The following is an 18,127-nucleotide window of genomic DNA, read 5'->3' as shown; positions in this document are numbered from 1 at the left end:
GGCAGCTGGCACACAGAGCAACACAGCAAAGATGACAAGGGCTGCTTTACCTGCTCAAAAGGCACATGCCAACAGCACCCCTATATTGTGTGAACTTCTAACACTACAGCTAGCACAGACACAACTATATGCCACTACTTTGGTAAGACTCATCATGGAAGGTGTCTTCAAAGACTAATTATGGCAAATTTTTCATCCTTGCTGGGTGTGCAGAAGTGTACCTCAAAACTGGCGTTTAGCCTTCCCTCCCCTACTCTACCAGACTTCTGAAGATGCCATGCTTGAACCTTATCTACTTCTCTTACTTCTGAAGTTTTGTTTTTTTTTTTTTTTTTTTTTTTTTTTTTTTTTTTTTTAATTTATGCAGTGTGAAGTAGAAGGAATCTTTAGCAAAGAATACCTTGGTAAAGAAATTATCCTTAACTAAAACTAGGCATCATTACATCAATATTAAGGAAAAATGTAGAACACCACAATCCAGTTCTCCAAAGTGTGTTTCTCGCTAAGTTCACACTAGGTGGGGTGGCAGATATCTTCATTTTCTACAGTAATCACAAACTGTGCCCCAAACCAGAGTGTTCAAGTTGCAGTAAAGTAGCACTCCTCTTTCTTATTTGCTCTGAATGATTTTAACAGTTATGCCCACAAAAGTACTATATCATCAAAATCACATGGTTATCTCTGCAAAATTTATAGAACTGGTGCATCCACAAACCCATATGCAAAAAGTGTATTGCATGTTTATGATATATAATGTATACTTCATTTACAGTTACAAACAACAGCATATGCAACAAGAAACTATTAAGCAAAATATACCCTGATAATAGGACAACCATGAAAGTTTAAGCCTCTTCAACAATTAACATCTTTCATAACACTGCTAGAAGCATTAATGAAAATTTAAGTGTGAAAAATGTACATTCTTTATTCTGTGGTTTAGATACAGAATAAAATTTAACTTTTCAGAAAATAAAACTACAGCTACAGCTTTGAGAGCTGTCAGTTTTCTTTTGAGGATAAAGTACATGCACTTTTTCCAGTTACTTTATTGCACATAATGTACAGTCATAAATGGTGATTATTTACATGTGTTTTGGCAACGTCCATGTTTGCTTTTCCCCTCAGAATACATTATTTTGCACAAACAAAACCTTAAATGTTTCACACAAACTGCCATAATACAAGTCAAAGCATATATGTAAATATGTCACTTTATTGTTGCTGTATTTTCAATTAATTCTTCTAGGAGTTTCAGATCTCAGTTAATCTTTGCCTTGGGAGGCGAGCTGCTCCCAGTTAGCCTGCTGTCAAAGACGGACACCCGAACTGCAGGCACCGAGAAATCAGGAGTGCAGCCTGCTGTGCCTAAGCCCCAGCCCCTATGCACCACCTGCAATTAGTGCGCAGGCACAGAGAAGGAAGAGCACTGTACTTTCATTAACCAGTTTGATTCAACATTGATTACCACGCGTTAATGTTACGGGTCATGTGTTATTTGGACAGTATTCCATCAACAGGGTTTTAGAAAAATATGTATCAAACGCATTAAAACAAAACGGAAATCCCGGGAACAATTATGTACTTCCAGCCCTAGGAATGTGTTACTCTGATTCCACTCTGTACAATGTGCTATTTCTGATAACTGGTATTTTTATCCAGACACAAAGAACTCAGTTTCATATACTCGTAAGTATGTTTTCCCCAAGTTAATTTCTTAATGGATGGTAACACACTTCAATGTTTCCCTGCATTTTCAGGGCAGAAAACCTTTTAGTGGTCCCCCTCATGGAGTATGGCAATAAACCTTTCGCTACATGCAGATTTTTGACATACTTTTAAAAGGTGTGTTCAAATTAAAGATCAGTATTGTCAGTACACTGAACATATACTTATTAAAAATATCTGGAGCATATTCTTCAAGGCACTTTATAATATGCACAAAAACACGTTTTGAGAAACCAAATCTGTGGTACTTCGGTACAACACTTAAGATGTGAACAGCATTGCTCAGATTTACTTTGAAAGGCCAGATGATATTTTTGTTTATATTCTAACCTACCAAAAAAATTACCCTAAGAAAAATCCCACTTTATTGGATCAAAAAGCAATCATCTGATTGCCTTTAATGTATGATCTTCCAAATGTTAAGACAATTTAACCTCAGAACAGTAAGAAAGAAAAAGAAGCTAAGTTCAGTGATCTAGCAATATTGAAGTCATCCTCAAATTCAAATCAAAAAACAGTTTGTATCTTTCCTGTAAGCAGGCAGAGTATAAAATAGTTACATTTTCAGACCAGCACTCAGGTAAACTGAGAAATGCATTTGGTGGACAACAATAGTGAATATATTATTTTGATTTTAGAGTTTTCCTATTTTTTTCTGTCCTTTAGCTTTAAAGTATTACAAAATTTACAGCAACTTCAACTACTGCATATACTGAAGAATGAGATGAAAATGCACTGTGGACAAAGTATAACAGTAGTTAATATCTATTGATAAAAATACAAAATAAAAATATTACAGAAAAGCAGTAGTTCTGAAAATAGAAGTGTTCTTCAATATAAAACAATAAATTTTTGCTCCATCTGAATAGCTTCACCTATACTGGACAGAGTACTTCATCAAACTACATGTGCGCCTCTGATAAAGTTCTTTAAGAATATCAATTATTTGCTCTGTAATGACACTTGCTCCATTATCCAGTCAAAAGGTCCTGATATTATCTGTTGTAAATATCTAATATTCTTATCATCTGCCTATGGCTGAGTTTTAGGATAGCAACAAGATCTGTTAAATTATAAAAGAAAATTCTGCACAAGTGAAACTATTCAAAATGAATTGGCATTTCAGTTCTATCTAAAATTTTTTGTAAAACAAAGAACTACATGCTATTAGAAAACTAACAAACACCATCAAAGCTAGACTATTTTTCTCCATAAAATAAAGATGCATAAAATTCTAAGTACTGTGAGAACTCTATTTATAAGGTTTTATATTGCATGTATTTCAAGATAAATAGTTTGAAACATCATAAATTAAAGGAGGAATTTGAAGAGATTCAGATTCCTCATCTGAATTTTTACTATCTACAGGAAAAAAATGGACTTTCAGGAGGAGAACTGTTGACATCTGAAAAGTTATCTACATTGAGGATCTCCTTCGACATTAGTGGTAATTACTGCCCACTCAAAGTTACGAATCTAGAACTACCTGGGAAGTGTAAAGGAGCCTCAGACAGTGTAGTTCTAAGGAAGGGGAAGCGTATCTGTAAAAATATTTGCAGAGATGTACATTCAAAACAGCATTTTCACCATTTCAATTCCCTGCATTCATGTCGCTCCAGTCATCTGCAGGGATAGAGATCACAAAAAGGCAGCTCTGGAATTTGAAATGGATGTTGCTTGGTAATTTAGTGAAAGGTGTATTTTTGTACTTTCTACAGTCGCTAGGAAAAGATCCAGTTTGACCTTTGGCTTACAGAAGTTGTACTCCCCTGAGCTAGGCAATACTGATAGACTATAGCAGAAGTACCAAAAAACCAAGTTACTTGAAATAGCATGGCATAAATAAGGCACTTTTGCCAAAGGAAACCCCCAGGTTTTGTGTTTCAATGTGCAGCAATTCTATCCAGAAATATTTTGTGCTTAGAAACGTCACATGATGCAACAGTGAATCAGGTGCCAAAACCAACAGATCACAAATTACTGTGCGATTAACTGCAACCTCTGAATGGTTCAACAAAGAATCAAACTGGTTTCTGTACACCGTCATGATTTACCAATACACTGGCATCTTTTGCTCTTTTGCTGTGAGCCAACAGTAATAGTTTTAGAGAAAGAAAAAGAAAGTGTGGAATTAGTAATGCAGATGCTGAAAGGCAAGTGGCAAGACTCTACAAGAAGAATGCCTCAAAAAATGCTACTTTGTTCCCATTTCTACTGGCACCTATTCCCCAAGGTAAAAGGCCAGAATGACCAAAGCCAACTTAATAGTAGTGTGCAGAATGTCAGCTGACAAACAACATAAAAACAAGTCACGTTGTGTTATCTGTGGTCACGTTCTTCAGGGTTAGTCCAGTAACTCAAGACTTTACATTCTTCTGTCTTTATTTGTTTATTTTAATTAAACATGTAATGGTTAATAAACAGACATAGTCCAGAGTTAGTAGGTTGGTATTATAACATTTATTAAAATAATGCTATGGGTTAATAGAAACAGCAAAGAACCAAAGAATTAAAATGCAAGCTATGTAAAAACCCAACTAAAACCCAAATATGTCTAATGTATTCATCCAGTAGCTAACTAAAAGCCCAAGAAAGACAACACTCCCAATATAATAAAGTACTGCAAAACAATTGGCAATTTTTCAGTTATCAAAATTGTGGGTTTTGCATTTTGTATCCTTTTTTCTCAATCAGGAAAAAAATTCTTTTGAATGTTATATAACATACATATAAAACAAGATAGAAAAATACATTATAAACTTGTAACAATGGCTGTAAATACATTATCTTACATGTTTCTCATAGGCAATAGGTTGGTTATGGTACATACATAGCATGAAACTACTAAGATAATAAAGAATAGACAAATACATGTCATCTGTACGGTTACATACAAGCGACACTCCCATCTACCCACTCTAAAAAAATTACATAATACTGTCAGAAAGAAGTCTTAAAACTACTTATTTTAATAAAGAAAAAGTCATTAAAGAATGATAATACTGAGAACCAAGGCATTCAGAGATTTCAAAAGTCATGCTTTTAAGTTGATCCAAAATTTTGTCAACTAAGTTTTCAGAAGTTTGTTCAGAGCAAACATTACTTTCACATGTCACACATCTACTCCATACACTTCCCCTCCCCCCCCCTCCCCCCCCCCAGTAAAAGACCTTTGATAAATGTCTAAAATGTCCAGGTTTTATCATAGTTGAGATGAAACTGGATCAAATACTGGTATTGTTTTAGCAAATCTCTCTTCAAATGTTCGAGTGTCGCAAGTTTATTCAACCAACCAAAATAAAATCAAAATGGCACAGCATATACTGTAAATAAAATCAACACAACTGTATGTGTAACAGGAAGACAAAGCCGGTGGCACAATAAACAAAAATCTAGCTGAGTACGAAAGGATGAATGTCTATTGCATAGTAAATAAACTGATAATTATTTCCAGGTGAGACAAGATGTTAGATGAGGTCACCATGCAGGTGCTTAAAAATGTAAGCCCTCTTAGCTTACTTTTGACCTTTCATTTGGAAGCTGTGAAGATTTGCAGGAGGAGAATAAGTTGACAAGAAGGGAATAAAATTATCACCTGATATTTGCCAAGTTTAGTACTGAACCCCACAAAGTAACACTTAATGTTTTCAGAATTAAATACTGTGCGTTCAACAGCTTCAGCTCTTGCAATAGCCCAGCTATTCGAACCTCAAGTGGAAACAAGGGTTAAAAAATAAGGTATAGCTGGACTTCAAATGGCTGAAGTCCCTCTCCTGCTTATCTTTTGAAGAAAAGCCAACGGGCCAGATCTAGCAATAGTCAAAGATGAGCTCAAAAGTAACTAACTTCTATGCTGTTTCCCACTGCAGGAGCTGTTTATGGAAACTGGGGATGTGCTCAGTCACTGACTGAAAACTGGCTAAGCGTGTGCAGTTTCGTTATCTGCAGAACATCCGTTTTCTGGGTGATGCCAAAGCCTACTACAGCTGATGTAGTACTTATTTCAACCAAAATCAAGAAAACTCCTCTCCATCCCTGAACAAAAATGACGTAACTTCCAGCTCTACAAGCATTTGTCAGCTAATAATCTCCTTTAGCATGAGACAGTCTGTATCACAGAACCCTTTGGTTTACGTTGCACAAGTACGGCGTTTGCTATGATTTAAAAGGTAGAGTGTTTGAAATAATAATGGGCTGGTTTGATGAAAACTTAGCAAATACTAAATGAGATTTTGGCAAAGTCACATCACACTAGTATGGCAAAAATCAGGTAATTAATATGGTCAACTCATCATTTGTCTTCCCTCACAGCTTCTTTCACATACTGGGCGACTGAGTGGCATGCAGTAACTTGTCTGAGGGAGAAGCTGATTATACGAGACATTTGACTAAATGACCATGAAGAAAATAAGGCACTTCCTTTTCTTTAGACTTATTCCAATACTTAAAAAATAAAAAAGAAAGACTAAAAGGCTCTTTTGGTCTTTTGTTTCTTGACAACCACCAGAAAAAATCATTTAATGAAATAAAGGGTTTCTTTGTTCTTTTTTTTTTTTATAACACTTGAAAGTATAAAATGCTACATTTCCAAAAATATATTTTTTTCTGCACCAGCACCCTTGTATAGTAAAAGTATCTACTTTTTTTGTTCATTTTGTTTCAATGCACTACACTTTATCTACAATTTCATTACATGTATACAGCAAATAGGCAAGCATGGCTTTTACATCCTTAATGAAATTTTTTCTATACAGGGAGGTTTAAAAAAAATATTTGAACAGTTTGCCCAGTAATGTGACACATAATGCATGTACCTTGTTCTCATGTAATCTTCCAAGGAGATTAAAATATGGTTAAAACAATTTAAACTTGGATTTCACTTCAATAGTGTTGCTGTTTTGTTCTTTGCATTAATGTAGTTCTGAAAAGTCATCGTAATCTGCATTTCATGGCACACTTTCCTTTAAAACGTCCAATTTGGCAGGCAATAGAAAAAAGGCTGCAACATCTGCCCTGTGAGGGCACTGGTAGTGACTAAACAGCATATCAAATTTTGAATACTTTTTGGAATCCCTTCCCCAATGACATCCCTGACCAAAGGTTCATGCATGATGCATCATCACACAGTACATTCAGAGAGAGCTTTGACTTTTTTTTTCTTTTTTTTTTCTTTTATTTTTTTTTTTTCGAGAAGAAAAATATTCCTAGAAGTCTCTCACAGTAACTGCCTCTGTCATCGGGTAGTTAAGGGACATCTGTCTCCATCTCGTGCGAGGCCTCCTTACCGTTCGCTTGGGGCGGGACACTAGAGGATGATCAGTGCGGAGGGATGAGTTGGACCTTATTGCTTTACTACTATTCAGTGCAGGTTCTAGAACCACTTTCACCCAAACAGGAGAACAACAAAAAGCGGAGTTGGAGGACAACAATTTCTTTTTGTCTGTTTTGTTAGATGGTAAGACGAACGGACAAGTGCCCCAGCTCGCTGCACTGAAGACAGGCAAGCAAAGGCGTTTACCAGTTAACTGATCAGCAGGCAGGCATGGTCAGGTCATCATTGGGTGAAGAGTTCAGAGGTCAGAAGGTCATAGGTTAGTTGCCGGTGGCGGCTGGGTGGTTAGAAACAAAAAAAAAAAAAAAAAAAAAAAAACCAAAACAAAAAACCAAAACAAAAACAAAAACAAAAAAACAAACAAAAAAAAAAAAAAAAAAAGAAAGAAAAGATAGAGAAGAGATTAGTTCCAGCTAGTGACGGCTTAATGACAACATGAAAACTAATCACAACTAATAAAAAAAACAAGCATGTTTAATTCTGACATACTGATCGACACCATCTACAGAATGCAATAAAATCATGACAGCCCTCCATCATGATTTAGACACGTGAAGGAGAAGCCCACTCCCACAAAACCGGTTAACAGGAGAAATAGAGATAAAAATGACTAACGACTAATGGTTAGTAGCAGTCGATGAAGGAAATTGGAAAACAAAAAACGATGAACAAGTTTCTGAACTGGGTAGAAGATTTCTGGTACAACAGTCAGTGCACAGCATCAGTATCTGACTGCTATTAAGCATTAGTACCTCCCCAGGTGCAAGCATTAAAGCAACTATTAATGATGGATGTGATTATTAATAACTGGTTGTTAAAAGAATGAAGTCATCTAAGGAATTCTGGACTTAGAGAAACAATTTGGTTCAACAAACTATGGGCCAAACGAAGGGGTTTTGTTCAATAAATTTTTTATTGCCTTTCATTTATTCTATTTACAAACAACATGGAATTTCTTGGCCTCATGATACAAAGCAGTACTAAACTGTAGTCTAGCAACGTAGGCATCATCGTGGAAACCAGGAAAACGCTCAGCCTGCTACTATAGCCAGCATTTTCCCGTTCGAAATACTATTTTACACATATAGGACACTTATAAAATGCACTTGCATGTAAACACTGTAGAAGTCCTGCCATTTTAAAGTCTATACTTAAAAAGCTCTAAGTACATGAAAAAATAGAGAAAATATCTAATTGATACTAATAAGGCATTTTAAAACTACAAACAGCTCTCTTTATTCATTTTCAAAGCTAATACTCTGCAAATACAATAAAATCTGACATTTCATATACATTCCTGCTTTATATTTTTATATTTTAAAAGAAGCCACCTGTAAATACTATTTTCTTTTGCAAAAAAAAAAAAAGGAAAAAAGAAAATAACAACAAAACAAAACAAAAAAATAAAACCCAAAACCACAAACAAATTACAGTAAAACATAAAAAAGTTCTCAAGTGGAAAGTTATCATTCCCAATGTTCTTGAGCTATTCCTTCTTTAATCATTCTCTCGCATTCTCCTTCACCAAACTTGGTCCACTTAACAGTAGTATGATTTTTTTTTTAAGACTCATTCAACAGCTTAATTAGAGCTAATAAATTCTGAGGTTGATAAAAGTTTCTGTACTGTTGCCATTTTGACTAAGGCAGAGGAGATGAAAGTGAGAAAGGTATTCAGTGCAAAGTCAGATTTGTGCCATTACATAAAATGAAGTCCAGTAGGTGTAATATTCACAGATGCCATTGATTAAACAATCTTTCTTGTGGGTTCATTTACTTTCACATAATAAAAATGGCCTATCATTTAGGATACAGTTCATAACACTACAAAAAATTACTACTGTAACATAAATGAGACCAAACACTCCCTGATTTTTTTTTCAGAATCCTGCTAAGTGGGATTTGCTTAAATTATAACAGCTGTTTCAAAAAGAAGAAAAAATAAAAAATAAATATTTTACGTGGCACAATCTTACCACTTTACAGGTATGCTAGAAACAGACTCTTAAAGCATTTTGATACTCATTACAATTTTGATTAAAAGGTATTAAAATTTATATATAAATTATGTGAAAATTGGTTTGGATAAAACATTTGAGAAAATTCTCAGCATTAATATTTCTTGTGGAGTTTAAAATCAAAGCAAGCTACCTTTAAAAAATACCAGTACACCTGTGATACATCCTCTGCCAAGTCTCTGGCCTTCTACAGTACACACAGGTTTGTCAACTGTGCAACACCATTTACAGTTTATTACAATTAAATCAGTCAGTCTCTCTGTTATATGAATCAAATTCAATTTTGTATTATTTATAAACTGGGGGTTTATTCTGAGTTAAAATGAGCTATATTTTCCAACCCTTCAACAATTCTACATGCTTAGTTGTAAAACATTTACACATTTGGGGATTCTTGCTTTAAATGCAGTGCTTATGTCCGGAAAAAAACCCCAAACCGCAACAAAAAATCAAAACTAAGTGAAGAATAAAAGCTACTTAAAAAGTGAATGCAGTAGTACTCTGAAGTCATCTGAGAGTCAATTTAGAATTTTTTTTTTTAAAAAACAAACCCTCAACTTTAGACCCAATGAATGCAAAGATAGATTTAGTGACACTTAACTATGTGAAAAAAAAATTCCACATTGAAAAAAAAAAAGGATTTCGGTTTGCTGACATTGCTTTTTGTGGCCATAGCTATAGAAGTATCCTGGTGACAGAACAACCAAATAGGTGAGTATGGAAAATAGTGATAGTATTTTAATTCCATGATATAATTTTAGTGCATTAAAAGAAATTTTTACTGCTGAACAAAGTTGTCTCCAAAACTTTTTGTGTGAAACTTTTAGACGTGTGCAGTGATAACCCAGGATTTAAAATTCAAAATACAATGAAGTTCAGTTGTAAAACTGACTTTGTGTAAATTTCTTGACACACTCTGGGATTATTTAGATAAGACTTTAAAAATAATATCTTCCTGAAATATTAGCATGGCTTTCCTATGAGAGGTAAGCATGACTTATTCCACAGGAAAAAGATGTGTACTTATTTATCTACTTAAGACAGTGGGTTTCCAATATTGCTAGAGATGAATGCTGTTCTATCAGAAAATGGCTGTATTTTAAAAGAAGGTGAAATAATGCCAATAATTAATTTAAATTACTTTTAAGTGACCCAGATGAAACATCTAGGCCCTTCAAAAATATTTAAAATCTATGTTGAGGAAACATTACAATGATAAACTTCAAAATTATATTTTCTCCATGAAAACACCCCTATCCCCATTTTATCAGTGTATTTACTAGTTGTCTCAGGTAAATATCTAATTACACAAAGAGACAGCCACATCTGTCACCTGAAGCTATCATTGCTTCATGAAGGAACGTTAGCAAAAACCTGAATTTTGCAACATCAAGCCAAATTTTCAAAGACAACCAAATCCTTACCACCAATTTCTCTTAACTGAGATAGAAAAAGAAAAAAAAAAAATCTATGTCCTTCTTTACTCTTTTTTTTTTTTTTTTGTAAACATGGGCTATGACCTTTTAACTGATTATATCCTGCTGCTCCACTGAAGAGTTCTCAGGAAATGAGAACAAGCCAATGGGCTGCAAATAGTGTGCAGTGATATAAAACAATCTTACAGAAAACTAAAGTAGTGTCCCGTATCAGCTTTACGCTTTCTTTAAAGCCTAAGATCATATCAAAGATAAAAATGTTACATAAATACACCAAATATCCAGGAGGGCCCCTTTTACTGCATTGACCAGAATCTGTATTCTCTCTTGTAGTTAATTTACAGAAGGTTGTGAGAAGTGTAGTCAGTGCTAGGAGATGTCCGATCTGTCACTGGAATTTGGCTTTTGAATACTACAATATGATGGAAACCTGCACAACACTGATTTGGATGAGAGCAGAATAATAATACTTGGCACACAATGCTTTGCATCCCCAAAGCCCTGTACAAAACAAGAACCCCCACAACACCCCTGTGAGGTAGGGAAGTATTATTATCCTTATTTGACCAATGGGAAACCATACACAGAGAGATTAAATGACTTGCTGAAAACCACAGTGAGTCAGCAGCAGGGATGGGATAAGAATTCATCCCTCACACTGCTTCCCAGCCAATGTCAATAAACCGAAAATATCAGCTTTCTCAATAAGCTTAAACACTTCATTCAGGGGTCCAAAGGTATGACACTTGAGGGACAGGAGAAAAATGAAGATTTACTTTCCATTCAAGGGTTAAAGAGAGATGCCCAAATATTGGATGTCATCTCACCAACAGGTCTTCAAAAGTTGTTTCTCCTTCAGGTTACACATTTTAGCAGCAAAAGGCAAATACCGAGAAATAGATTTTGGGAAAAAAACTCCCAAAACCAAACAAAAACCAAAACAACTGAAACACCCTCCTTTCCCCTACCCATACTAATTCAAACTCAAACAACTTTTGAAGTTATCTTCACAGCCCTTACCTTTCTGAATTCAGTTAGGTATCTGAGAACATGCATCCTCCTCATAATATACAGTACAGTGGCTCAAAGGTTTATTGGGAAAAAAGGAATCTAAATCTTCAGATTTCTCCAAGCACAGACAGGAGGCATTTATTCCTTTACTTCTTTCTCATTAAGCAACCATCCATTCATTTAATTTTGCAACACCAATCTGATATTTCCACACCAATTAAGAGAACAAACCGGGGAGGGCAGAGGGGAACACGACCAAATTAATTATTGCAGCACTGATTTCATAGCGTTTCCTGATGCAAATAGATGTTTCATTTTTAAAACTGAACCAGTGATAGAATTCTGTTAAGTATATCAAAGTATATATATTTAATTGAGCTGGGAAAGCCAAGTTTAGTGATTTTTTTTTTTTTTTTTAAAACTGCAAGCTTTCCCAAAGCTTTAAAATATTAACTGTCCAGGTTTTCGAGAAAAATCATGAATGGGTCAGGGCAGGGTATTTGGTTAACCAGCTGTGGTGTTGCAAATCTCATGTACACTCAAAGCACTTCTTACAAACAAGAACTGCAGAACTAAACTAACCTCGGTCTGCGGTCACAATCCTTTGGTAAGGATGGACACGCATATCGTGCCTTCGAACTTTAGTAGCCACCGCACCTAGTTAAATTGCAATTACCAAGACAAAAGTTAGAAAACATTCACAGAAAACATTAACAGCAGGTTTATCAAAATGGATTTAAATGATCATTAACTACAAAAGTTCATTTTAAGAAAAGCAACAAGTTAAGGCACAGTAGTTTCAAATCTTAATCTTAAAAAGAAGTTTATCTGTGCAGATTAATATTGCATTTATTTTAAACATCCTGGCCTTAACCTGTTTAATCCATTCATTTACAATCCCAAAATTACAGTATTTCATGAAATCTATTAGACCCAAGCACATTTAAGCTTTACTAGTCACATATTCACTGAAGTGCCTTTCTTGCAGCAGGACTATTTTAAATAATGCCATCTTTAATACTGACAATTATTTGCTAACCTTAAGATCACTTCCAGTTCTACCACAAAAAAAAAAGTTTTAAAGCAATTCTTCAAGCCTACAGATTGTGATTTTAAACTTTAAGTCAATAAGTATGAACTGCAATGAATTAGGTGATTAGTAAAGCAAACACTATATAGAACACTTAGCAGTCAGTATACTACTATACACTCATAAATTACAGCTACTCTGTAATAGGACCTAATCCAAATTAATAGCACTATTTTATTTTAAATCTATGTGCAAAAAAGTGCAAGTAAGTCACTGACTGCTAGGCCAAGCTTTTTTCAAGGCTGCTGAAAACTAAGCATTTGTTAAAATTCAGATCTGATGAAGGATCAGTTAAGACCGTTCTTGAATTCTTAGCCTTTCGTTGGGAAAGCCATACCTGAAGATAAAAGGAAGGGAATTGAAAGTTAGTCACCAACTAAAATTTGATCTCAACACCAACATCCCCAAAAATACTGATAGGGATGCATTTCTCTGCCATTCTTAGCAGGATTATTTTAAAACATCTTAAAGGTCCACCACAAAAATGGACAAAATACTATTAATGAGAATGAGCATGTAACAAAAGAAAACTTCATGAAAACCAAATTTAATGCAATTAACTCTATACAATTGCTCAGATAATAGAGCAGATGTATTAAGAGTTATCAATTCTAGGCAGCTAAAGTGGGAGTGTGGGGATTTTTTTAACCCACTCCCTTTTTCTTCTTTAAATAAAAATTTTTTGATGAGTTCTGTTTTGGGCAATACACCTCATACAGTTGAGTCTGAGAATATGCAACGACTTCACATGACATTTTAGAACTAATTTTAACTTTTCCCTCCCATCTCTTTATAGAAAATCTTGTGAGAAATCCAAGTTCCCTGCATTGTAACAAACTTTACTCTGGAATGCTGTATTTCTTTACTTGCTATTAACTGAATTCAGGAGATGGGCTTGCCACTAACCACTAACAGCTACTTTGATGAACTCTAACTGTGACTTTACCCCAGGATGTACCACAACTGGACTCACAGACTGGGGGTAGAGGAGCAAGGGAGAATGTTTACACATTTGTGGGAAATTAATAAACGATAACGTTATCATATGCTCACAGAACTTTGGCTATGGGTTAACTGACAACAACCATAAGCTGACAAATGTATTGCATGCCTTTGTCCTACTAGAATTTTTGCTATTGATTTACTAATCCTGCAAGACAAATCCTGCAAGACAAAAGTCTGAAATACATTTTTTTTTACTGTACATAATGTGGAAACATGCACACATACAGATAACTCACTAAGTATTTGTCACATGAAACACTGATTTTTTGCAATACTTTCAACAAAATATTGACTTTGAACCTCATTTTCCCGTGTTCATTAGAGATGTTTAGAATTTGTGTAAATCAATAACTGCCGCTGAACAAACTAAGATCAAAGTCCTATAAAATCAACATTATGCAGCACCAAGGTCATATGCAATTCAGAACAAACTGAAGAGAAAAGATTATTTAGATTCTGTAGAGGGTAGGGAAGGAAGAAACTATTGGAACTGCTAGTTCCATATTGGCCAGTTAACTGGATTGTCACGGCTGCTTTATCATTCTTGCCTTCACACACCAAGTCATTGGTCTGAAATATTAGGAAGGATGGACATTTCAGTGCAACGTATATAAAAGAAGCCATCAGTAAAGTTGCTAATTTTATCATTCTCTGGTCAGAACTTGGTTTGCTTTATGTTCATTCACTGAAAAAACTTTCTGCTCACAATATAATTTAGAGCTTTCTGATACTGAGATTCATCAGTTGCATACTAAATAAACAAAAACTCCAACTGCACAAAGACTTTTTGACTCCCTCCAGTTTTGCTGCTGATACGATATAGCAAAGTAAGAAGTCCTCTCTACCAAAAACTGCTGGATGTTAATTTATGTTAAAGAGAATACGAACTAATCTGTTATTCATGGGAGCCCAGATGGCATATAATAGACATCAATGTGTACTGAGCTTTTTTTTTTCCCTTGCCTATGTATCTACTGTCTAATATCATCCAAACATAGAAACTTTATTTTCTGTAAGTTTACTAATATAAACTAAGCACACACATTCAGGAATGCCAAAAGTGTTTAAAGTGTTTAAGACCTGCACCACTTGAGCAGCTCTCCTAGGCAGTTTTGATACACCTGAACTAAGTTTGCTACTTTGGATCTTTTTTCTCTGAGCTCCACGAGCCTCTACCTCACAAACACAACCGAAGCATCAGCAACACACTCTCCAGCCATCCACGCACGAAGGTCTTACCTAATACACCACTAGGTTCAATAGGGTACTCAAGGATTGATGTAGCTGGTGCCAGCGTGTAGGGGTACTCATACGGTGTGTAAATTAAACCGGCCTCGGGTCCGGGTGGAACTATTGCAGCGGTGGGATGAGGAGTTCCGTTTGGCATGACGGCGGTTTGTATTTGTCTGATCAAAGGCATTATGGTAGGGCCAGCTGGCGTAGGAGTACGCAGGGCAGCTGGTGGGAGGACAGGCGCAGGCCCAGTAATAATCCTTGGAGCCTGGGCTGTTGCTGCAAGAGAAAAGGCAAGGGCTGCTACAGTAAGCAAAGAAATTCAGAGGAAAGTATGGAGATAGCAGTACAAAACGTGGAAAGAATGGGAAAAAAGGGGAAAAGTAGGAAAGAAGAAAAATAAAAGGAAATCATTAGTACATGCGCTGATCACACAGTGCCAAAGCACACCATTCAAATGCAAACAGCTTTCCATTTTCCAGTGTGATTAAGTATGAACATGCAAAATAAAAAAAGCCATCGTAAAACAGTGAGGTAGATTTCTCAAACAGGTTACACAGCACAAAAGCTTCATTTAGACCACATTTCTTCATTTATGCTATCAAGACTGCATGAGACTGAGATGCATGCAGGAAATACAAGGAAAATACTGTCACAATCAAATACAGAGTACAAAATTTAGTGCACCTATAGATGTCCACAGACACTCAGTTATGCAGAGCTGCTGTATGAGTCTAGAGTTTTTATGTGTCTTAAAATTGTATTTAAACATACACACAATTCCCATTTCCAGGATCAGTAGAGGATGACCTAGAAACATGAATCGGTCCTGTCCTACCCTAACACAAATAAAGTAGGCTTGAATTCTATTTCCATATAAAATTTCACCAAGCAACATGCTTCCTTTGTATTTGAAGTTCACCACGGCCTTGCTTAAGTTAAAGAAAATAGGTGGTTTTTCTGTTTTGGTTTGTTTGTTTGTGGTGATTTTGTTTGTTTTCTGAAGTGGTGCTAGCACATTTCATTAAGTGTTATTTGAAGCCTGTTGGCACACCAGATGAAAAACAACTTTAGCACTAGCACATCTCCTGATAACAGTCAATCTTAAAGGGTTATAATTTATGTATTTCTATGCACTACTGTTGATCTACTTTGATTTAATTTACTTACAGGTGGCCTGAAAAGAGAAATGTGGCGAAGTTTTTTAGATTTGAGACTGGTGCATTTCTAAAATTGATTTTATTTTTTAAACAAAAACGCTCAGGTAATTTAAAAATGGTGCTCAAGTATTTTTACCTTCTTTCCTCAACAGGGATAAACCACTAGAGCTCCTACATCTTCAGCTTTTCAGTAAAATCAAAACACAGAGACTGAAACTGTCTTATCGAATAATGAGCATCAGTGTGGCAATCTCTAGTCAAAAAACGAACAAAAAAAATCCACCTTCCCACTTACACTGATAAAATAGACCAATGGGAACAGACCAGACAAAGAAATCGCTCAAATTAATAAAAAAAATTTCTGTGCAGAAGTTTGCATCAATTTAAGCTATTCTGAAAGCTATTTTTCTCATAAATTTGTAGTAATTTAGAGACTACCATATATTAAAACTGATCTAGCTTTAAATGTCATGGTGCTCATTAGGGCTGAAAGATTTACCATTACCATTGTAGTGGCAAAAGCCCTTGCTTATGTCTCTTTTCAAATCAGAATAATTACACTGGTGTAAGCACTCTCAAATTGACCTAACTGCATTCCAACCTTTAAACATATTCAACGTTGAAATGGGGACTGTGGAGAAACAAATTTGCAAATATCAGTAGGTCCTTAGTGAAAAGACTGATTTAACTGTGCTTACATTTGACATCTGTATCACAGCTACAGCAAAAATGTACCTTTGAACAGCGTCAGCAACTATATTTTCATGAGAAGAAATTAGATTTTCAACTGAAGAAAATAATTCGAATCACACATAATAGGTATATGCTTCCATTAGTAGGTGCGTGTAATTAATTTTCAAGTGTAAACTTGTGCATACATGCGTTTGCAAAAGCATTTTCACACAAATGTAATGGAAGTAATCGTAAAAACGGCTCATTACATCACTGATCCGTGTGAACTCAGCTGTGAAATCAGTTGATGAATTGTTGGTAAAACATAACATTGGGGTACACATGCAAGCAAGATGAAAGGAAGGAATATAATACAGAAAAATGTATTCACAGGATCCTGAAAATTTATAACATTTTAAAATTAAATCTCTAAAAATAAAAAATGCAAAGGAGTCTACTGTCCTTTATATGCCTTAAGGGAAAAAGGACTGTAAACCAGAAAAATCCGGCTTAATGGTTGAGGCTTTTCATAATACATATTTGTAAGTATTTCAAACCATACATATTGTTAAAAAAAAAAAAAAAACAGGGACAAGAAACAAGCTAAAAAATCCCTGCAAACTGACATAACTTATCCCCCAAAAATCTTTTGCAACAGCTACCTAACAGCTTTGTTGGGTTCTTACTGCCTTCCATTCTCCAACATAAGTTGCCACTGAACATTTTTCCAAAGTAGCTTTAAGATTCAAAACCTGCGAACACTTCTATGGCATTGACCCTTGAGCTCATGACGTGCTTACGTGATTTGATGTTGGCATCTCTGTAGGTGCCATTCAGAATTGCAAGCTCCATCAGCTGCATCTTTTTAAGGCTGTCTTCTCCTTCTGCCTGCATATGAAAAAAAGGGAAGGAAGTCAGGATTATGAATTCACTAGTGCACAAGATCTAAGTGACCTAGAATAAAATTGTTCAAGTTCTAACCAAGCAAAATACCTGCTTACCATTAGTCACAAAAGCAGCAAGCTTTGTCAACTTTTCCATAAAATTAAGCAGTAGTTGTCAGTTGAATATCATTAAGTCTTGTTGACAAATACCCAAAAGAGTTTTGGAAAAGGTTCATAACATAATTTATAAAAATTAAGGATTAAATGTAAGTCATGTTTGGTAGAAATAATTTAAGGATTTTTTTTTCTCAAATACATTTTCACATACTCCTAAAGGTATCTTAAAAAAACCCTGCATTATTGGGCCAGAGGAAGAATAGACATCACAAATTTTAAGCATTGCAATTTATTGTAATTTGCTCCACTATAATCAATACTGACTACTGGGGGGGGGTGGGGCAAAAACAAAACAAAACCACAACAATCTTTGAATAGCTTTCCTGACAGGATATTGACAACTGCCCTGAGGCTGAATTCCTAATGCTGGCACACATAGATG

The 18,127-nt window shown here is 35.3% G+C and overlaps 1 protein-coding gene across 7 annotated transcripts in view; it reads right to left on the bottom strand.

The window, feature by feature from the left end:
- Positions 1–313: 313 nt before the first annotated feature.
- Positions 314–18,127, bottom strand: part of QKI (QKI, KH domain containing RNA binding) — a 152,762-nt gene continuing 134,948 nt past the window's right edge. For 2 of the 7 annotated variants that reach the window (XM_066178658.1, XM_066178664.1), the window contains 4 exons: positions 17,485–17,572; positions 14,859–15,155; positions 12,107–12,181; positions 314–7,337 (listed from right to left, as the gene is read on the bottom strand). In XM_066178658.1, the coding sequence (XP_066034755.1) occupies positions 7,321–7,337; positions 12,107–12,181; positions 14,859–15,155; positions 17,485–17,572 (477 nt within the window). In that variant the 3' untranslated portion in view covers positions 314–7,320. Of the gene's footprint in view, positions 7,338–7,954; positions 12,952–14,847; positions 15,156–17,484; positions 17,573–18,127 lie in introns of those variants that run through there. The other 5 variants (XM_066178659.1, XM_066178660.1, XM_066178665.1 and 2 more) reach the window with 5 other exon arrangements.

The sequence above is a fragment of the Chamaea fasciata genome, unplaced genomic scaffold (genome assembly GCF_029207755.1).
Source record: "Chamaea fasciata isolate MVZ Bird 193981 ecotype frontalis unplaced genomic scaffold, bChaFas1.0.hap1 SCAF_3, whole genome shotgun sequence".
Taxonomy (NCBI): Eukaryota; Metazoa; Chordata; class Aves; order Passeriformes; family Sylviidae; genus Chamaea; species Chamaea fasciata.
The sequence above is the reverse complement of the archived record's forward strand: the minus strand, read 5'-3'. Positions and strand labels throughout refer to the sequence as shown.